The 23164-nt window shown below is 41.1% G+C and overlaps 1 protein-coding gene across 3 annotated transcripts in view; it reads right to left on the bottom strand.

Moving 5' to 3' along the window:
- Nucleotides 1-23164, bottom strand: part of SMG6 (SMG6 nonsense mediated mRNA decay factor) — a 188931-nt gene that overhangs the window by 147404 nt on the left and 18363 nt on the right. For all 3 annotated transcript variants that reach the window (XM_081027244.1, XM_081027245.1, XM_081027246.1), the window contains exon 9: nt 649-710. In XM_081027244.1, the coding sequence (XP_080883370.1) occupies nt 649-710 (62 nt within the window). The remainder of the gene's footprint in view (nt 1-648; nt 711-23164) is intronic.

The raw sequence follows: 23164 nt of genomic DNA, 5'->3' as shown, positions 1-23164 counted from the left end.
TGATCCAACAAAGGAACACTCAAAAGTTGATCTCTTTCCAGGGATTGAATGGGTGAAGTAACGGTTTTGTTTTTTCTGCCACATCACCTTCCCTGAGATTTATGTAAATCCACCATCGATGGTGAAACCATGGAGAAGTCTTAGCATTTACTGAGATCGGCAATATAATGCAAGAACCTGAGCACAGAAGGAAGGGGTATGGGTCATGAGGAAAAGAAAATGTTGGAGGGAAGAAAACGTAATTCTTCTCTTTAAGGGAAAATAAGTGGGCAGTATTCTCCCCAAGGAGGACCCCTGACAGTGCACCCAGGAACTGAGCATGACTTCTCTGAGGAGCTCACTAGGGGTTGAGCTGGAAGGCAGAGGAAAAGAGAAACCCAGATGGATTAGGAGTGGGGGTTGAGAAAAGACTGGGTTTAAAAGGGGGCTTTAGTAAAGATAGAGAAAGAAGACACAGAGGGATGGAGAGTCACATTCCCCAAACTTGATGAGCACAGCAGGACACTGAGTGAAGGGAAGAGAAGGTGGAGGCCTCTCAGAATTCACACCCTGTGCCCTCAGTTACAAACACAGTCTAGTTGCTAACAATATTAAATTCCAAAATGACTTGTAATGTAGGAAAATAAAATAAACATCCTGCACACTTACCCAATCCGGGTAAACAGCTTCCCATGGGCATGGAGAAAACTGAGGATGAACCTTTTGTTCAGCTGCATGGGAAAAAGAGAGGAGAAAACAATTAAACTTTCCCCAGTTTCCTGTTACTGAACAGAGTCCCTAGTGACACAATAACCTGGCCAGGGTCTAAGGGGTGGGCACTAGGGATGGGAACCAAATGGACATGCCCAAACTTTCACACAGACCCAGGGCACATGCCCAACAGCTGCTGCTCAGCTGAGCCAAAATGAGGGCAGGCTCAGTGAACGAACAGCACCCTCTGCTGGCAGCGGTGCCTGTGTGCCGGGAATGAAGCACTGAATCCCAACTAAGATGAGTTGCAAGGAAGATGCCTGCAGTTCTCAGAGATCTGGGAGCCACTCTGGCCCCATAATGATAGAAATGAAACACTGACGAGGACAGGGGTGATAGTCACTCTGGATACGTCCCTAACAGTAGGTATAAGCTATCTTTCTAGAAAAGGGTATTTCTGGGGGCACCCTTTTCTAGAAAAGGGTATTTTTGTAGAAAAGGGTAAGGTGACCCACCACTCATCAAATTATACTTCTCCATCTTTTAAGACTGAAGTTCAAGGTCAAGCTCAAATTCAAGTTCCATAAGGGGCCAGGTTTGAAATAGGCTGGCTGCTGGGGACAATAGCAATCTGTGACTGGTCCACTCCAGTTCTGTTCTTTGAGGACCCAGTATTATCATTTCTTTCCTTTCCTTTTTTTTTTTTTCTTTTAAAGAAAAGCTGAAAGCTGGGTTTTTATGTGAAATCCTCTGGCTTTTAAATGTTGGCTACTAATGAAAAATATTTAAACATTAGTCAAGTCAAAAACACAAATTTGCCAGCCACATCTGGCCCATGAGCTAACATATTTATAATCTCAGTTCAATGTTCTAGAAATCTTAATTCTATTAAAACTGAGGGGAGATTCTTCTGAGCAAAACAAGGGTGGGGAAAAAATTAAACTCCAAAGAAAAAAAGTGGAGATAATAAAAGGCCAATCCTTGTTGCTCTCTTCCCTGGTCTCCTAGAAGCAATATGCTCAGAGCCCTATAGCCAGTCAAGAATCTTAATCTGAAGGGGGTATGTAGGGCAAGGAACAGTCCAGCAGCCCTGGATACTTTGAGCAACAGAAAAAACTTTTCTGGTTTATCCCCTTGCAAAACAGAACACCAATCAAATTATGGCCATTCCACCTATTTCACATGGAAGCTGGGTGTGGCAAACCAGCGCATGCTCATCCTAACAATGACTTCAAGCATACAAGTTTCAGTCTTTACTTTTGCTTAAACAAATTATCAGCAATACAAATTGATCAGCAATACTACATCACACATTAAATTATGTAGTTAAAAAGCTCAGGATACTTCACTGAAGTTAACCTGTCTCTACAGTGAGGTGAGTCAGGGCCAGGGAAACTGGGTGCCATAAACAGAAGGGAAAGACAAGGAACTGCTACAAAATAAATTGCCAATGGTTAGACCACTGTTAGTGGCAAAACCTGGGCTAGAACGCAAGTTTAGCTCTACCGCGTTTCCCCAAAAATAAGACCTAAGCGGACAATCAGCTCTAAGGTATCTTTTGGAGCAAAAACTAATATAAGACCCGGTCTTGTTTTACTATAAGACTGGGTCTTTGATATATGATATGATATGATATATGATACCGCCGGGTCTTATATTAATTTTTGCTCCAAAAGACACATTAGAACTGACTAGGTCCGGCTAGGACTTATTTTCAGAGAAACAGGGTGCTAGTAGAGGAAGGTGGTGAAAAACACGGACTTTCTTGTCAAACCACTGTCACCTGCTGTGGGACCTCAGACAACTGACCTAACCTCCCTAAGTTTTTCTTTCTATACAAGGAGATAACAGTACCCATATGTTAATGGGTTGGTACATGAGATAAGACAAGTAAACGCATGCTTGATATGTTGTAAACACTTAACTGTTAGCTGAACAATCTCTCCCAAAGAATGATAAAGCAGATAGTAAAATGTTAACAACTGGAGAATCTAGGTGAAGGTTATATGTGAGTTCTTTGTATTATTCTTACAACTTTTCTACAGGTAAGGAATTATTTCAAACTAAAAAGGTAAAATATATATATTCTCTCTATTCCTATTTTAACTCGATTATCCCTTTTCCCATAGCTGTCCATCATAAACTGGTTAACTCATCCATTACCAGGAGAAATCCTTTATAGCTGGTTATATTTATACATACAGGATACTCTGGTAGGAACAGAAAACTAATCCATCTCATTCAAGCCAATTATCATCCCCCAAACCCTAAGGCAGCTCAGAAACTTAAGCAACTTAAATCAGTAAATGCCAGAGTTAGAATTTGAACCCAGGTCTTCTGATTCCAAAAAGTTCTTCTCTTATGAGGCATCTATCTCAGGAAGAGAACTAGTGAGCTTTATTCCTGAAGGGCTGATGGAATAAGAGCAACTGAAAAACAGTTCAGTTTTACTTCTAAGTTTTCTTTACCCATTAAGTAGGAAACTCTACTGTGTGACCCACCATGCCTCCTGCAGTAAAGTGGGAGCACCAACAAGTTTTTGAATATTGTGGTTCCATCTATGCTTCCCAAAGATCCTTTCCTTAGGATAGCAGATGAAGCCCACTTAATTACCTGAATATGCACTTGCCATTATTATATTTTACTGTATGTAGTAGAAAGTGGATTTCAATGCGTTGTATTTCTACTTGTGAGAGTGAAGGGAATCTTTAGGAACTTTTTCAAACTATACACACTTTCTCTCTGACCTTGGTTAATGAGAACCACTGCTTTACTTTTAGTCTGAAAGTATCTGTCACCCTAAACACATATGTAGTTGACCCTTGAACAACATGGATTTGAACTGCATTGGTCCACTTATACAGATTTTTTAAATAAATTCTATAAATGTATTTTCTCATCCTTATGTTTTTATTTGTAAAATTTCTTTTCTCTAGCTTGCTTTATTCCAAAAATACAGTATATAAGTATAATACATTAACATACAAAGTATGTATTAATCGATTGTTTATGTTATCGGTAAGGCTTCCAGTCAACAGCCAGCTATTATTAGTTACATTTTGGGGGAGTCAAAGGTGACATGTGGATTTTCGACTGTGCAGGGGGTTGGTGCCCCTAACACCCTCATTGTTCGAGGGTCAACTATAGTTTCTATCGTCACCAACACTTGAAGGAGAGAAGGAGCTAAAAATGTAGGTGCATTCTAGAGAGGTAAGGTGTGTTACATTGAGGAAGTAGGTTTGTTACACGTTGATCAATATGGGTCTAAGCAACACCACACGTAACAATGTGAAGTCCCGCTAGTACTGAGGCAGAACTTTGGGAAAACCTAACTGACACAAAGTCCATGGTGAGGAAAGTCTTTGTTTGAGCTTCCTCCCTCTGCAACACAGAAAGCCTCCAGAATGGCTTTCATTTTTGCAACTTTTTGTTTTTTAACAATACACTCAGATGGTCTCCCTCTGGTAGAGAGAGAAAGAACTGGTAGAGAAAGAAACATTGCTTCTGGAATGAGGAGACTATCTACCTACAGATCTTTCTTGCACATTTATATACTGTTCACCAGAAACTAAAAATGCTTCTTGGGTGTATCCCTGAGAGACAGTGTCAGAATTATTAAAGGGTTCCTGACTCCTTATTTCAAGTCCAAACCCAAATCACGATGGACTCCAGAGCTTTTTATACCATCTGAAAGCAATGACACAAAGGGACACTAATGGCAATAGCTGGATGGCTAAGCCTCGTCCTGCCATTAACTATGGGATTATGAGTAAAATGGTTTGGGTTGTTCCTTGACTGTCACTGACACTACCTAACTCAGAGCTGAAAAGGACAAAATAAATAATATAAATTAAAGCATTTTGAGGAGTACGTTTTATACAAGCCCTGTTAATTATCACTCAGAACTGCCTAAGTGCTTTGTGAACTGTGGAGCAAGGAAGGAGAAAGAAGCTGCTTAGAGGCAGAAATACAACACAAGACGAGAAGATTCTAAAATACGCCCAATTTCAATTCCTAAATAGTTGCTTCTGCTTCTAAACAGTTGTGTGGAAAACTGGATTTCTAAAAAGTGAATCATTTTAAAGATAGTAAGAGTACTCAGTATTAAAAGAAATTCCAATGTGCATTTTTAAAGTGTTTTAGGGAGCATAAATTATCATTCTTTAATTGATCCATCTGGTACTTTTATATACCATGTATTAAAAAAAAATACTTGGTGTGTTTGAAAAAGGGGGCTCTATCCTCTTAGATGTTAGACAACATAGGTGGAGACCAAATTTCAATGGCACCTGCTAGCAAATGTCCATGACTTTCAGAGCACGCAAAGGCCACTTATCGTCTCCCTAAAACATTGCGATCACAGGGTGGAGGAGAATCTGAGCACAGAGGGGACGCTGACCACCTCCATCCCCACGCCAGGCACAGTCAAGAGCAAACCAGCAAGACAGGGTCCCCAATGCCAAGGAACTTGTAGTCCAACAAAAGGTAAATAACATACCAACTTGCCAACTTCTCATTTATGCTCCAAACCCTGAGATAAGGCTTGAGGGCTACGAAGGCGCCAGGGGGCCGTGTCCCTCAGCCCCCAAGACTTTGTGAGAGGTGAGATCTAAGGAGGTGATAAAGAAAGTGAGGAAGGGGGGGGGCTGGCACATAAAATGTGGGACCCTATCAGTAAGTCAATAATGCAATAATCACGCAGCAGAGGTAAACTTTTTTCATGAAGACTTTTAGCATTCCTCTTTCTAGGACATGAAGAACCATACTGAGGCTGAGGTGGAGCAGGAATGGTGATTACTCCTCACCTTTAGTTTCTCCACCCCTGAATTGTTCTGGGCAGGATGACAGCTCAATTAGCTCTAATTAAGCACAAGTTCCACGTGGAGATGTCCTACTTAGACCGCTGGACCTGAGCCATGTGAATTCAAGTGTAAAACATGCCTCTTAAAACCACCACTTCCAACTAATGCACCCCTTGAAACAACGGTTCTCACCCTCACACTGCAGCTTAGTGCAGCCTCAACAAAGTCTTACATTAAAGCAATTTACTGGCTATTATTTCATTATCTCTCCTACTTAAAGCCAGCAGACCGGAGGGAAATTGGGCTAAATGTCAAATCAGCAGTCAGCTCCAGAAAACCCAGCCAGCAAGCAGAGGGGCAGCAGAGCTTAGAGAACCCAGCAGGCTCTCGGGAGGGAAACTGGCACTACCGTGTTTCCCCGAAAATAAGACCGGGTCTTTTATTAATTTTTGCTCCAAAAGACACATTAGGACTTATGTTCAGGGGATGTCATCCTGAAAAATCATGCTAGGGCTATTTTCCGTTAGGTCTTATTTTCGGGGAAACACGGTAGGTATACAGAAAGGAAGGAATCACAATTTTGTGACTGTTCTGTATTTATTGCTCATTTGTTTATTGGGGGTAGGGGGGAGAGAGAAGAGAATGGTACAAACAAAGACCACTAACCTTAGTCAAAGACCTGGGTTCAAATTTTGGTTATGCCATTTATTTGCTATATAACAATCAGCAAGTCGCGTATCTTTCTAAAGCTGTTTATTCAACTACAAAATGAGAAGGTTGAGTGAAATCAGTATCCGTGATGCTCTAACTCTGAGTATGTGTGCATCACAAGAGCTTCTGTTAAAAATACAGAATCTCTAGCCGTACAGAATCAGAATCCTCAGGGAGGGTGGAAGGGGACTTCTCAGCATTTTTTTTTTTAAGTCTCCAGGTAATTCTGAGAGACAGCCAATTTGGGAAACACTGGGCTGGATCATGGGTTAGCAAAGTGTGGCCCAACAGTCAAATCTAGCCTGCAACTGATTTTTTTGTATGGCCCATGAGCTAAGATGGGATTTTATATTTTTTAATGGTTAAAAAAAAAAATCAAAAGACTATTTCATGACACGTGAAATTTAAATTTCAGTGTCCATGAATAAAGTCCTATTGAAACACAGCCACACTTGTTTGATTAAATACAGAGGGTGCCAAAAAATGTATTCACATTTTAAGAAAGGAATAAACTATTAAAATTGTAATAATATATATCGATAACAAAAGATAAATACAAGTCACATGTATACATTTTTTGGCACCGCTGGTATTGTCTGGTTCTTTTTTTCCCTACAAAGGCAGAGCTACTTAGCTATACAGTGGAGAGTGGAAGGCCCAAAAGACTAAAATATTTACTATCTGGCTCTTTACTGATAAAGTCTTATCTCTGAGCTAGGTCATCTATAACACTGGTGTCTCAAAAATGTTTGTACCTGCACAACACTTGAGAGCCACCACACACACAGGATGGAAACAGCAATGATTCTCAAGGGCTGAGCAGTGACGGAGGTGGTGAATAGGAGTGTGGTTTAATAGAACCCCCACCTCCCTGGATATTCTGATACCTACCTACCTACCTCCTACCACCTCAGGAGAATCACCAATCTACACTATTCCTTCCAATTCTAAAAGCCCAGAAACGTGTAATTCAAACTAAAGCTAACCCTTCTTGCCAGCTTCTGAGCAAGCACTATCTTATTCTATGTGGCGCGCGCGAGCGCACACATACACACACACACCCATCAAATGCCAATACTGCTGCTCTCAAAGCTTTTGAACTCAAATGCCCCAAAGGCTACAGAGAAATACAAACGTGGTGCTCCAGGTTTTTACCTTGGAAGCCACGATGGGGCTAAGTGACCAGGTAGAAAGAGCACAACCAGCACAAAAAGATTTCACTTAGGCCTCAGGGCCCCTGGACATCTCCCCAAACATCCCTAATCCAGGGAAAGTGCCAGTTTAAGGTTTACGAATCCCTGTGCTGTGGTCTGACAACCTACAGCAACCAACTCAAAAGTGTCACCGGCTTAGTATCTCCAGGTATACAGAGAAAGAGAGAAAGTTCACCCAAAGGGCAGCACGCTGCTCTGACTGTGTTGCTTTCTGAATGACTCTTCTCTCTGACTCATCGTTCTCAGTGCCTGGGAACTCTCAGCCTATCCACCTAACAAGTAGAGGCGCTGCTATGCCCTGGGTCTGCACTGCACCAAGTGAGAGACAAGAGGAAATGGCGGACCCTCCCACTCGGCTAGCAGGTAGGCAACCAGAAAATAGTTCTCCAAAGGCACACACACAAGCTCAAACCTACCTTACAAATGAATGGGGTCAAGAGAGTGTGAGGACGGTGAGGTCCTTTTCACACTTTCCCCCCATTCATTTATGCATTCAACAAAAACTTCCTCACCACCTTCTATGTACACGATACTGTGCGCGAACTATGAACAAGGCAGAGATAATCCCTGCATCATGGGTGACACAATTATAAAGGACCGTGACTGGGGAAGTACAGGATGCTGGTATTCCCACAAGAGCATCAGAGATCTCCAGAGGAAGAGACCCTTGAGTTGAAACCTGAAGGTAGGGCAAATTAATCAATTGGTTTTGGAGGGGTAGGGAGTCATACTTGTGTGTCATAAACAAAGGGAACTGTGTGTGACAATCCCGAGTGGTATATGAGAGACTGGCATGGCCAAGTGAGTGATTCTGAAAGAGGCAGGCTGGAGAAATAGGCTGGACCAAGTTGTGGAAGTCCTTGTTAAAGAGTTTGACCTTAATGAAAGCCAGGGAAGTGACGTGAGCAAACATCCATTTTTTAACAAGACATTCCAGCTACTAATTAGAAATTTTAGGGTTTTTTTGGGGGGAGGGAGGTCAAATGTGTAGAGGCCAGGAGACCAGCCCAGAAGCTCTTGCAATCATCCAATGACAATGGAGACAGAGAAGAAAGGGAAGTTAAAGGAAATGATCATTCTACACTCAGACAATTATGATCCCTGTTGCTACCTACCAGTGGTTCCAGTTCTAAGTAACTCAATTTACAGAGACCAGCAGTGGTTCAGAACCAAGTATGAGGCTTTAGAAAAAGACTCAAACTAAATGAAACACTGATTTCATTTTTAGAAGTAATTTGGATGTCTTATTTTCTTTCAATAATATTTTTAAATGGCCTAGCATGGTGTTTGGTACTTAGTACATATTCAGTGACTATTGAAACTTAGTCAAATACATCGATTTTATAGTGATTAAATATATGATCCAAGAAACACAAAAACAAGAAAAATAATACAGTACTAATATTAATGCTGTAGAAAACTAACATACTTATCACTGATTATAAGAATTTAAGTCTATCTCTTTTGGGAGGGTAATTTAGCAAAACCCAGACAAAGGTATTCAAAGGAAAACAGAGTTCTATCAGGACTTAAGGATTCGGCTCCTGAGTAACAGCAGTTCCACCTGCTCCGTTCTAGCCCAAGAGAATGGACAGGACGATGCCATAGTTAACATCAGAATAACGCCAAACCCTTTACAATGGCCTGCACAAGGCCAATATAAAAATCATGTCCACTCCCGTGGCCTCCTGTTCCTTGAATGTGCCAAGCATGCGCCCACTTGGGGGCCTGTGTATTTACTCTAGCCCAGTGATCCTCAAACTTTACAGCATCTTGGATTTGCCTGCAGATCTTTTAAAAATACATATGCCTGGCTTCCATCCCTAAACATTCTGATTTACTTGGCATGGGGGGTGAGACCTGGGCATCAGGATTTTTAAAAGCTACCAGTGATTGTACTGTGCAGCAAAGTCTGAGAACCACTGCTCTTTTTTATCCTGTTTTTAATAGCACTTATCAGCAATTTTTACACTCTTATGTGCACATGCACACACACACACACACACTTTGAGAGCAAGGACTTTGTTCACCACAGAGGGCCCACAGAATGTAACCAACAAATACTTGAACAAATAGCCTTTCTAGCCTGGTCTTCAGCTGTTCCCCTGCCTCCTTGCTGATACAGCCTACCTTTCGACAACAAAATATTATTCGTGGTGCCCTAAATTCACCACGTTCTTTCTACTGCCCAATAGCCATCTGATGCCTTCTCATACACTCCCTTCTATATCCAGTCAAGTCCCACTTTCCTTGCTTAAACCTCTCCTAACCCTCTACTTCCAGGCTGAATCTCATACTTTATCCTCAAGGCTCAGAAAATATTTCATACACTTCTGTAATGGTGGGCACCACAGTACATCTTAATTATACACATACATGTTTGTCTTTAGACCAACTCTGCCCATAGAAATTTTCCATGATCATGGAAATGTTCTTTACCTTCACTGACCAATACAGCATAGTCACTTGACACATGTGGGTAATGAGTATTTGAAAGGTAGTTAGTGTGACTGAGGAATTGAATTTTTGAATTTTTCATTTTAATTCATTTCAACAGCCACATACAGCTAGTAACTACCATACTGGTCAGCACAGCTCTAGACTGTGATGTCCTTTAGTGAGAATGATTCTTTTTAATATCCGAGGACCTAGGAATTATCAATAGGTGATGGATTAGTGGATGATGAGATGGATGGATGTGAGAGAGTTGGCTCCCAAGATTACAATATCAATACTTTTACAATTTCTGGCTTGCCATATACGGTAGGAGCAAAAGACACTCTGAAATACAAAGGACTGGAAAAATCAATCCAGTATTCCACTCTTCTGCTCAGATATATAATCTACACAGTGTGGGCAGTGTGGCCTAACACCTGATTTTAACTATTGGGTTGCATTTTTCAGAAGTTTGGGGACAGCCCCCAACTAAGGACAGGCTGAATTTATAGAGCTGGCTCTGTTAGACGTTAACCGTACGCCAAACTGCTCAAAGACACAATTCAGACATTAAAAGTTCAGTTTCCCCTGTTGAACAAAGCAAGTGTCATACTCAACCACCTGAATAATAATAGTCAAAACTTCCCCAGCACTTTCATGTGTAAGGCACTATTCTAAGCACATTATGTCTATTAACTCATTTCATCTCCCGACAATGCTGTGAGGTAAGTACTACTATCATTTCTATATTACAGATCAGGAAACTGAGCAGAGAGGTTGAGTGACTTGCCCAAGGTCAACCCACATAACCTGGCACCAGAGTCTGAGCTCTTAATCTTTTACCTTTAAAAAAGGCAACCTTTCTAGCAGAACCAAGAAAGACATGACAATGTTTATAAAAGGCCAAAAGCTAAAGCAACCCCAAGCAAAAACCCACCTATGGTTCCAGCTATTAGTCACTGAGAGACCACTAGGCCAAACCAACTGACAAGTCTTGCAGATTAAGGGAAGGAGAAACTTCCAGTCCAGATCCCATCATGCAAGTCGATGGAGGCACTTAACACCTGAATCCCAGCCAGAAGAGAGAAAAAGTGAGAAAAGTGAACAAACACTTGTTTTCCATAACAGTAAAACAGTAGTAATGAAACTAATAAAATAAAATCCCTAACATTTTTCTCAGTAAATCCACAATCTGCCAATTATTAAGGAAACAGTTCTTCAAGAGTCAAAGAATATATGTGCATTCAAACACTACCACCAAGGGACTGTGCATAGTTCAGAAAACAACATCTGCAAACATACCCTCCTGCCTCCTCACCTACTACAATACAGGAAAACCCCTGAATCTCTCAGGAAAGGGAGGGGTAAGAACTAATCTAAGAACCCAAAGGAGAACAAAGCTTAAGTTTAAGAAAGATGTGGTCACAAAGGTTTCACAAACCACACTGCTGTGGGCACCAAAAAGCAAATAATCAGCATACAGAGAGCTCTGGCAATCTCGCACAAGCTTCAGATTTAAGCAAGGCACCAAATAAGGGAAGGATTCTGGCGCATCAACTCCTAGGAAAAGTGTTTCAAGTTAAAAATGGCTATTCAGGTTTGGATGTGAACTTTTGTATCTGTTCTTTATCAACAGAGGCACCTCTACCTCACTGGCAGCTCGCAGCAGAAAGAGAAAAAAACTGTTAAAATACACTGGACATTGTGACCTGGTGCAGCCTGGCATTTACCTGGACCCCAAAGACAAGACCGTAAACATGGCAATGCAGAGCTTGTGGAATTCCACATCCCAGCTGGACCCAAGCATCGCCAGAAGCAGGCAGGCCATGATGTCACTTTTCCCTCAACAGCTGGATAGTTCAACATTAAATGCTGTGCTGAAAACCACAGCACTTTTGGTGAGAGACTCAGTTTCACTGTGACTGGAGGCAAGATCTGCTTCCATCTAGCTTTTGTCAGTCATACCTTTTCTGTGCTGGTTCCCAGACCCAACACACCTAGTTCAAAAAACATAGCAAACACCTTCAAATTTCTTATCTTCGATCCAATTCTCCTTATCTTCTCTGAACAGTGAAAATCAATCTTAGGCATAGCAAAAAGCAGGAAAATCATGAGCATTACTTCTTCCTAACTTATTTATTATGTTCTATCTCTGTCATTGTTACTATTAAATGCATAAGAAAAACTTGAGTTTATAGAGTTAAAAAGGAAGGATGAAAGTGGCACAAGTCAAAAAACCAATCACTGCTGGTTACACAGTATGCTTAGTTTGTGACAATTTATCAACCCCTATGGCTCTGACAGGTGCACTTTTCTATATGTATATTATACCATAGTAAAGGTATTTTTTAAATTATAATCATCTTTTCTGCTGTTCCACAAAAACACTTTATTCCACAGCCAATGCCCTTTGCCCCACATGCCACATACTGCAGCAAGTCTTAACTCTGTGGTGGTAGAAATGAAGGTGACTATGCTAAAAGTTTGGGGCTCCATCCAGGTGCAGAAAGCTACATGGTGTTAAATACCAGACTTGTTGATGGTGTAGACTGTATTCCTATTCTATAGATGTAGAATCAAGGAAAGAGATTAAGAAATATGTTCAAGGAAATTAAAAAAAAAAAAAATCAGAAATACAATCCAGAATATCTGACTCCTATTCTGCATTAGCCACAAAGGGACAGCTTCTCAGGGACAGAGGGCATCTGTTAGTGCCTTATTCAACCTTTTGATACATGTCACTTCAAAGAACTTTAAAAGCCATACTGTTTTACAGATCTGTCCAGAAGTCTAAAGGAAAATCTGCCAAAGAAATTCCTCAGAGAGAATGTCAACTGACTACACATAGTTTGCTTTACAAATTAGGACCTGGCATGTTGAAGATTTGTAGCACAAGTCAGCTCAAAATCTCATTAGATAGAATAAGGTTTTACATCTTTCCCAAGAAAGAAACAATCCAGAAAAATGCGAATCCACAGAGGATGTTATTCCAACTCCTCTTTCCCATATGCTTCAGCAGTTGCAGTCCTACTGTGCATGTGAAAGGCAAGAACAGGACTTATTGCCAATGGTTACAACACAAAGCATAACTCATTCCTAAGCCAAGCTGGGGCTTGGCTCAGAAAGCTTCCCAGAATGATGGAAGGCATGACTTTCGGATGACTCAACCTTTGCTAATGCATAAAATAAAGCAGAGAAGGACCATCTGAAGGATCCACTTCTATGCTTGGGCCAAATCAAAAGCCCAGAAGTATCTACTTTGTGGTACATCTGCAGTTCCAGTTGATTGATTAGACACCATCAATGTGGATATCTGTACCATGGCCTAAGATCTTCTAATGACAGACTCTTGGCTAGGAATCTCAGAAGCAACCACTCGCAGTTTCTAACCAGACCATGTTTTTAATACGTGTTGTTCCTTCTGCTAGAAAGTCTGCTACCCACATCTACCTAAAGAACTTCTTCCATCCTTCAAAACTAAGGACAGATCACCTTTCTAGGTAGCTTTCCCTGTTCATCGTGAGTCAATGTCTTTCTCCTCTGTATTACCTCTGTACAGTGTACATTATTTCTATTACTACACTTGGAACACTTTGTTGCAAATATTTATTTACTTATCCATTTTTCCTAGTAGACTGTGAGCTGTACCTTTGAGGGAAGAACCAATATCATTTAGCTTTCTATACACAGTGCCTAGAATAATTATTAACATATAAAGGTATTCACTAAATATTTATGGAAATGACTCGAATGGGGATGGGGGAAGCTTGATCCCCTCAGAGATTACTAGCTGACCTGAGAAAGAGGTTTTACAACTGAATAAGCAAGAGAAAAGAGGAAAACACCCCTATAAAACTGTGAAGCCACTTAGTTAAAGCAACATACAAAGTTATATACTGTACTACAAGATAAAATAAATTAAAAACAAGAAAGAGGAGTCAAAGAGAAGAAAATCAGAGGTCACTAGGAATAAGGACACAACACCAAATGCATTCCTTCACACTTATTAAAGGAAGTTACAAGTTCAGTTCTAACCTCCGGAACAATTAAAAAGAGAATCATTCTAAATAACAAATTCACAAATGTGCAAGAAGTTAAAAAAGAAAAACCAAAACACAGCATGACTATCTCTGATACTAAAAGTAGAAATTTCTCCCATGAGTTTTCACTAAGAAGACACCATGTAATACAAATAGCAATGATTCCCTAGACTCTTTGTTATTATTCGTCTTAATATAGGCTGGTGTCCTAACACCGAAGTACAGTTCAGTGAAAGCAATATTACTAGGGACCAACATGTCACCTAGTCACACAGTTCTCTGATGGTTCTAGGCATGAATGACATGGAAAGAACAATAGGAGAGATGTCTAGTGATTCCTATGGTACATGCTCAATAAATTTTTGGATCAATGAATAGATGGAAGACAAACAACTGGAAAAATTACTGAAGCTCTTAAAAATAAAAATGTGTGGTAAATACATTTTGTACTCAAGCATCAGAAGGCATCTCGATAGTATTTGAAGCTCCTTCTGGTCTAGAGTGTCTATATAATAATACTCGGGAAAATAAAACTGAGCAGTAACTTCAATATTAAATATTTATGAGTGAAATGAAAGGCTTCCAAGAGGGGGAAAAACCCGGAGTTTCCCCCTGGAGCCAAACAAACAGTCTGCCGACTGGGGGAAGATCATGAGCCAAGAAAACAACTATTTCATATTCTCTATCTGAGCCCAAACATCACATCCAAGACAGTGAAAGTAGGCAGATAAAACTGTGGAACCTTTAAGAGTAGAGAGGGATTGCAGAATGATAGAATTACGACTACATCTCCCCCAAGAGTACGGTCAGACACAAAAACCAATCTAGGAAATTGGTGAGAGAGGCAACATGGGGAAAACAAAAAGGTCGGTGCAGTCTCTTACCCCACACGACAGGCAGTACGTTACTATATAAGTGAGCTGCTCCCACAGAAACATCACCTCACTACTCTACTCCTTCCTATAGCAGCTGCAGATTAAACAAGGATCCAGTGGATGGGGCTCACTCTGATTTGGAAGGCTCTTCACAGACTAGGAGCCGGATCCTAAGGGACAATTTATATTATAGTACACCCTTACATACATTCCAGTTGGCTGGAACTCAGCAGCTGATTGCTCCCTTGTCTAACTTGGTGAGGAGCCAAAGGAGGACTTTTCTCAGTCAACTCTCCCAGGCTGGAAAATTCTCTAGCCCCAGAGTTCTGGCTTAATTCTGGATATCAGGTTATTCATGAGATGCCAAAACTACGTCTTTACATTGGCTTTGAACAAGTCTCTCAAGTAAACCATACGGATTCCCACAGATCTCAAAATCATCTGGACACTAAGGCCAAAGATGGCCACTCTTCCTCTCACAAAGAGACAAACATGCTTTTCAAAGCATGGGCAACATCAACACAAACCTTTCATCAATCTCAACAATTCCTGAAATGGGGGAACAAGCAACAAACACACTCATTAAGTGGTCTCCTTAAAATCTTTTCATTCTACCCTTCTGAAAATTCGCCATATGCCACTAGCTACTCGAATTCTCTCATTATGGTTGATCCCTATGCCATGAAGAGCCAAATCCCAACTCTGTCCGACTGAGAGGAAATGAAGGAGGAAATCTTAACAAGGTGTTTCTGATCTCATCAAGTTTCTCATTTGGTATTTCTCAACCAGAATTGTACCGCCCCTCCCAGGAAGTGTTTGGAAATATGTGTGAGCCACTACTGGCATCTAGTGGGAGGGGCCAGGAATGCTAACCATCCTGCAGTGACAGGTCCACAAAATGAAGAACTGTCCCCCCAAAAGGCAATAACACCCTCATTAACAATTAATGTCCTAAACGAAGGACCTCCACGTCAACTGCCTTCACCCTCCCCAGCTTCTAGAGCAGTGGTGGGTAAGCTTTCTGTAAAGGCTCAGGCAGTAAACAGTGCAAGCCTTGTGGGCCACATATAATCTCTGTCACATGTTCTGCTTTTTAAACAACTCCGTATGTAAGAATGTAATAAACCATTCTTAGCTTACAGGCCACTGGCAGACTTCATCCACCCCTGTTCTAGAGTATTACCTGACTCATTACAGTCTGTTTATATTGAGATGTTGATTAAAATTAAATGTGATGGAGCATGTTATAAACAACTCCAATAATGTACACTACAATTTAAAATAATACGGCAAGAGCTTCAGAATTTAGCCTTAAAACCTAAGAATTGAGACATGTACTTGACTTTTAATCAATTAAATAGTTTTCTCATCTCCTTTCCTCAGTGCATGTCAGTCACAAATTTTCTTCCAAATGTTCATTTTCAAACCCGTTACTGGGAAGAACACAGGCACTGTCTTACATTACTTCCTATTCACAACGCGTGCCACTCAAAAACTCTCTTTAAAATTACTACTGTTAACATTTTCTAAAATGTCTAAATCAAACCAAAGCCTGGAAATTCTGACTGGTATCTGGGTCCTGACTTTCCGGATGGTAACTAAAGGTCACGTGGGGTGGAAAGTGGCCTGTGGGTAACACAGAGTACACACATGCACGCGAACAGGATATGTTGGTAATCTGGTTTCCTGAGACCTGGTGAGTTGTGAGAGTTCTCATCAACACCCTTGGTTGGGGAAGATGAAAAACCTTAAGCTGGGAAATACTGGATTTTAAGAAAGTGTCCATTCTTGGAATTAGATTTCTGGCTAAAGCAGAATGGGCAGGTACATCTCTTCTTCCTCCTCATTTTATTTATCTAAAAATACAAACACAAAAAAATAAATGAGTATCGGACAAGGTTTCCTCACAGTGTGGAAGCTGGTGTTTGCAGCATGGCTTATGTCACGTCTCAAGCCCAGAAAGACGAAGAGTGTGGTTTTGGTGTTTAACCAGCCTCAACTGCACCCTGGCACTCTGTTTCTTCCCTCAGAGAAATTTGCTCTGTTAGAGGAAAGAAACCAACCTCACATCTTGAAACGAAACGGCCAGGATAAAAATAAAGCCCTGAAGTGGTTTGGTGACCGAGGTCATGTGGGGCGTTAAGGGTTTGTAGGTAGGGCCAATGTACTTTGAGAACTTCCACTCACTGCCAACCACAAAGAGACAAAGAAAGACACCAGCCCAAGAGTCCAGCAGTGATCCAGGCAAGCAGCCCCCGTCCTTGCCTGTTAGGGGCTGCTCCTCACAGGACATTTCACATTATCAAGAGCTGAAAAACCCAGTCCTGGTCCTGACTATCTTTGAGAGAAATCTCACCAAGCTGTTTCTAACGGTCTAAGAAACAAGAAAGCCAATCTGTAGCCCCTTCCTGTAGAAAGAGGTTTTTATGAACTCCTGTCATTACACATTGCCAAATCTCAGTTCACAGAATACTTTCAAACAGCTTCCAGGGTGAAAGAATATGACACAAAAAGTACATACCGCAAACTACAGAAGCAACAGGCAATATGAATGACACGAAGTTAATATAATCCCCACAGCAACCCTGAAAAACTGCATGGTACTCACCTTACAGATACGGAATTTTTACATTCATCAGGCCAAAAAATTAAGCTAATTTTCTCTGCTATGATTATATAATTATTGGGCAATGAAATAATGGAATCACCACAGACAAACCACTTACCTACTAGCACAGAGACTCAATTCTTCTCTATCACTATGGATTAAATCAATGCTTATGCTATCCAAAGAAAATTGGGTCAAAAGCTTTTGTGAGCTTCATCATGGCACTAGTTCCACAACTGTCAACCTAAAGTGTCCTGATACAACTCTAGGAATTGGAACTCACTCCAGTACAAGGCAAATCATCTTGCCTAAGGAAACAGGCCTTGTGAAACCATGCTTTGACCTATAATTGTGTTCATGGGGCAGGGGGTAGGAAGGAGTGAGGGGAAGGTGAAGGCATTAACTGTGCACCACCCACACTTCACAGCTTTCTTTTCACCCCAGTGGTTGTGGCAGCAGCAGCAGCAGCTCAGGTGCACAAACTATGCGAGGGGCATTGAAAAACACGACAAACGATGGGTCTGAAGAAAATGCCACATGTATAACACACTTAAAAATAAAAAAAGCCTTCAAGCAAATAAAACAAGTTGAGCATGTGTAAGCTCTATGCTACAAGCCACCTGACCTGGGTTTCCCACAGTGAAGCTGTGCTCCTTTGTTGGCATGTTTACTTTGCTGGACTCTTGATGAAATGCAAGAAAAAAAATATATACTCATACACTATCCAGCTGCATAGAGCCATGTATTCATAGTCAGAAAGAAAATCATCATTCTCAACTTATAGTAGAGCCTTGAAGAAAAAAACCAACCATGGAAACATGGACACAAGAGATTTAGGCAGGGGCAGCATGCAAAATTTCAGGCAGAAAATATGATTCCCAAATCCAAGGAAACAAGGTTCTCACTCTGCCAACAATTTCCAGTAACTACTAAAAAGCCAGGGGGGTAGGTAGGGAGAACTACGAGACAAGAAAAGTTGATTTCTAACTAACAAGTTTGGTGGGTTGCATCCAAACTTTACCAAAACATAGTCTGAAGTTTTTCAGTTCACACACGTAAGCAGTATAACTTCTCACTTTCCATCAAGCTTGGCTGCAACAGATGCTGAGGAAAGAATCTGTCCCAGAGCTCTGTACGTAGGCCTCAATTCCCAGAAGTACAAATTTCATTAGGAAACAGAAGTGATACCTTCAGATTCCTCAGGCTCACTACTGGATAGCACACAAAGACTGAGCCAGCCTGGTAGCAGGACATACTGCTAACTAGTCCCTGGGTCAATACGAATGACAATGTCACATGAATCCCAGCAAAACACCTATGGCCCAATGATTAAGACATTTCCCTGTGCCCAAAGTCAGGCCTGTTTGGGGGGGCTTGCCAATGTTAAACAGAATCTCTGAGAAACAACTCAATACCTCTTAAAAACCTGGATTGCAATAACCCACTTTCGTGACATTTTTAAAGGAAGTTACCGTGGAAGCACATACAAATATCAAAACGAAAAAAGCTTTGCCCTACTTAATCAAAGCCATTGGCAATTTCCTCCAACAACCAAGACACAAAGAGATACTATTATCTTCTACATGTTTGAGTTCAGAATGCCTATCGCACTGTCTAAAAGAGTTGCCCTCAAATTTTAATCAGCAAACTATGGGGCAAAAAATTCAGTCAACTGCCACCCTACCAAATTTAATGAATGGAACAGTATTGCTTTTGACAATGCAGACATGACAATAAACAATCAGGAATTCCAGAAACATTATTTCCAGAATCCAGAAGTACATTATATGGACCAGCCCACTGACCATCACCCACGTATATCAAGCACCAATGAGAAAGCTCTTCCTGTGGACGCTCAGTCTCTCTACCACTCCAACTTTCTCACATCCTCCTCCAGATGACCCAGGTGGTTTAGATACTCTGCAAACCGTCTGCTGTGTCATACCTCCTCCATCTTTGCTCATGCTGTTCCTTCTACTTGAAGCACTCTCTTCTCACTCTGCTCAGTTTACTTTTCCAGGAAGCCTTCTGAATTTGTTCTTCTTTTCCTCCTCACAACCCACGCCTCGGCCAGGATTCGACCAAGTGCCCTTCTCTGTGCTTCCATGGTACCCACACATCCCTCCCTCACAACATTTTTCACAATACAGGTGAATTCACAGATACGAAATCCACAAATAATGAGGACTGAATTCACCTCCTTGCTAAAACTTAATAGTAACACCAAAATCAATATGCACAGTGTTTTTGCAGTCATCTGTGGACATGCAGTGTGGCAAAACGTTCGAGTTGCCCAATACTCATGTTCCTAGCTGAGGTCAAACGGATATCTCTTCGAATTCTTGTTCGAGCTCTCACACAACAGACAAGAATCCTTCCCATGGTCTATTTGGTGTCCCATTTTTCACACTTTTGTACTTTGTATAGGTGATTTCACTGATTAAAATGGCCCCCAAACGCAGTGCTGTAGAGCTGCCGAGCATTCCTAAGCACAAGAAGGCTGTGATGTGTCTTATGGAGAAAACGTGTGTTGGGTAAGTTTTGTTTGGGCACGACTGAGAGTGCTGTTGGCCATGAGTTCAATGTTAATTAACAATAATATTAAATAATGTGTCTTTAAACTAAAACGAGGTGATGTATTGGTCAGTTGATGAAATTCTCATAACCAGAGGCTCACAGGAACCTAACCCTGTATTTTCCTTAGGAGCAATGGTTCAATATTCACTAATTCAGGGTCCGTGGCGACTTTATAGAACATAACTGCTGCAAATAACAATAATCAACTTGATACTGAAACATTCTGTTTACGTAGCTGTTCCTTCCACTAGACCAGAGACTCGCAAACTAGGCCCATGGGCCAAATGCAGCCCGCCACCTGTCTTCGTAAATAGTTTTACTGGAACACAGCCATACCTATTCATTTATGTACTGTCTACGGCTACTTGACAGCCACAACAGCAGAGTTGAGCACTTGTGACAGAGACCACATGACCTACAAAGCCTAAAATATTTAATATCTGGCCTTTTACATAAAAGGCTTGCTGACCCATGCACTAGACTCTAAGCTCTTAAAGGAAATACCAATGTCATTTTCATCCTTGCAATCCTGGCACAATAGGACAGGTAAACTATACATTAGTCTGGTTCAGCACTGGACCTGGGTCACTGCTACTCCAAAAACTCAGGGGTAATGGCATCAAATTCAGGACCTGAACAAGTCCTGAAAAGAGATACTATGCAAAGAAATAAAGAATGGAATGTGACAGAAGGATGAGGAACAAAAGGAAGAGACCGAGGCAAACAATATCATTTGGTGGGTGAAATAAAGTTTGAGAAATTCAAACAAGGAAAAGCCAAATAATAGGTATTAGAAGCTACTGAGTGATGTACAGTCTAGTGTGAACCCCTAAACACAGATGGGCCAAAAAGAAGGAAGGTTTGGCAAGAGCTTGGCCAAATGTACAACGACATTTCACTTGTCTAAAGATATATTTTCTACACACAGCACCAAGCGTGCTGAAGGTACAATAGTCATGGTCGGTTGGGGAAAACGCTGGGAATACTAAACCAAATCATGCCAGAACATGAGAACTCTAATTAAAGTTTGAGAGACAAATATTTATCAACAGCTCCCATTCTCATTTGCTCATTTCTCCCCAATAGACAGATATGTGTGACATTCTATTCAAGATGCTAATAAAGCAATCAAGTCTGCAACAATCCTCAGCAGTTCCATCAGAGACCTTCACCTTTCAGTGTGAAAGTTATTTTTCTGGTGCTATAATTTAATATACTTAATTAACTCACTGACTACCAGCAACAACTCATTTGCTAAGCAGTACCCTTTTCTGATTGCTAAAGGGAGCTAAGTATGGCAGAAGGCACATCCATGAAATAAAGAATGCAGCTGGCCCTCTGGCACAGGTGGTGGGAGCACCATGTTCTCAATGCTGAGGTTCCTGGTTCGATTCCCACATGGGCCAGTGAGCTGTGCCCCCTACAGCTAAGAATGTGAACAGCTCTCCCTGGAGCTGGGCTGCCGTGAGCAGCCGGAGGTCGGCGTGAGCTGCCGCAGGCTGCTGTATGCTGCTGCTGGCTACTGCGTGCTGCCGTGAGCTGTTGTGAGCTGCCGACCAATGACTGGCAACCGACTGCCTCAGCCGGGGGAGAGGGGGGTGCAAGGCTCATAACACCAGCATGGGCCAGGGAGCTGTGTCCTACACAACTAGACTGAGAAACAACAGCTTGGACTAGAGTGGTGGGGGGCGTACGGGGGGGGGGGGAGGAGAAATAAAGAATGCCTGGAACTCTGGTGACATTGAATTTGAGTGGCCTATCTGGCAGGGGTAGAGTTTAAATGGGAGTCTTAACAGTTTAAGAGGAGGTCACTTAACAGTTGAGGTTGGCAGTCCCTCTCCAGGTTGCATGTTCAACCCAAACCACATCTCAAGGCTGAAAACCAACAACCCACAAGCTAACTTCCTGCAGCCATTCAGAGAGAGATCCAAAGCCCATGCTTGGCAAAGGGAGAACAAACTAGTTGGGAATTTACTATCACTACTAACAACCATCTGAAGCCAAACATTCTGTTTCTTATTCATGGATCTGAATTACAGTAGTTTGTGCTAGAAACTCTCTGGGAGTTGTCAAAGGAGCAATTCCTATTAAGGCTAATCACCCAAAAAGGACAACTGAAATGAACAAGCAATGCACAGCAAATATTTAAGTTACATACATAAGTTAAATAAATGACATACATCTTTATAATGGTATATCATGCAGCCATATTAAGAACGTACTAAGAAAAGGTATTCTTAGTGGAAAAAGTCAGTTTTACAATAATGTTTTGAAAATGAGAATTTGTTCTATTGTGACCATATTAGGGAATAATATGAGCACAACACAAATTTTACATTTGTTTATATATGATTTTGTTCATGAGAAACACCAGGTGAACACAGAAAACTGCACCCAGCTGAACTGACTTGCACAGGAATACATAAAACACACATCTACCAGCTACCACAGTTCACATGTGAACCTATGTCCTGAGTCACACCTATCCACATCTGGTATTAAACCTGCCCATCCCGTATCAAATAATAACGAAGTGCTTCCACCACTTCACAATAACTCACAAGCTGCAACCCTCTGAATCCCACTTCTACGGGCAAACTTCATGATTTTTTCAAGACAGTATTTATGTTATTTCTTAACCAGTGGACATGTACAAAATTGTACAACTGTTTTATTAGGTTCATGTCTTTTTTTTTTTAATATGACGCTGTGGAAGTTTTTGAGTGTTGCTCCCCTAACCCCATTTTCCTCATAAGCTCTGTGGTTTTATTGTGTGATTTTGCATAGCACAGTGATTTTTAGAAACGTGTTATATTGCAGCAGAAGACATACATATAGACTGTCCAATTGATAATGTGAAAAAGCAAAACTGCAGATTGGTATATATAGTATAATCCCATTTTTGTTAAAAAATATATTTCATGTGTCTGTAGGCATGTATGCATAAATACACACTTATAAATGCTTACAAAAAGGTCTGCAAGGACCTCCATCAAATAGTTCATAGTGGTGTCTCTGAAGGCAAGAATACAAGCAACTCTCACTCTAAGTATACTTTTGTTTGATTTAGATATAATGAATTGGGGTTACTTTTGCAATTTAAAAAATTCCATTTAAAAAAACAAAATCTTTCCAATACTAGAAAGACTAGAAAGTGATTACACAATTATGCGAACCCTGTGCTTAAACTCTTCAATTTGCTTGAATGCAA

Source organism: Rhinolophus hipposideros, assembly GCF_964194185.1.
Source record: "Rhinolophus hipposideros genome assembly, chromosome: 20".
Lineage (NCBI taxonomy): Eukaryota > Metazoa > Chordata > Mammalia > Chiroptera > Rhinolophidae > Rhinolophus > Rhinolophus hipposideros.
The sequence above is the reverse complement of the archived record's forward strand: the minus strand, read 5'-3'. Positions and strand labels throughout refer to the sequence as shown.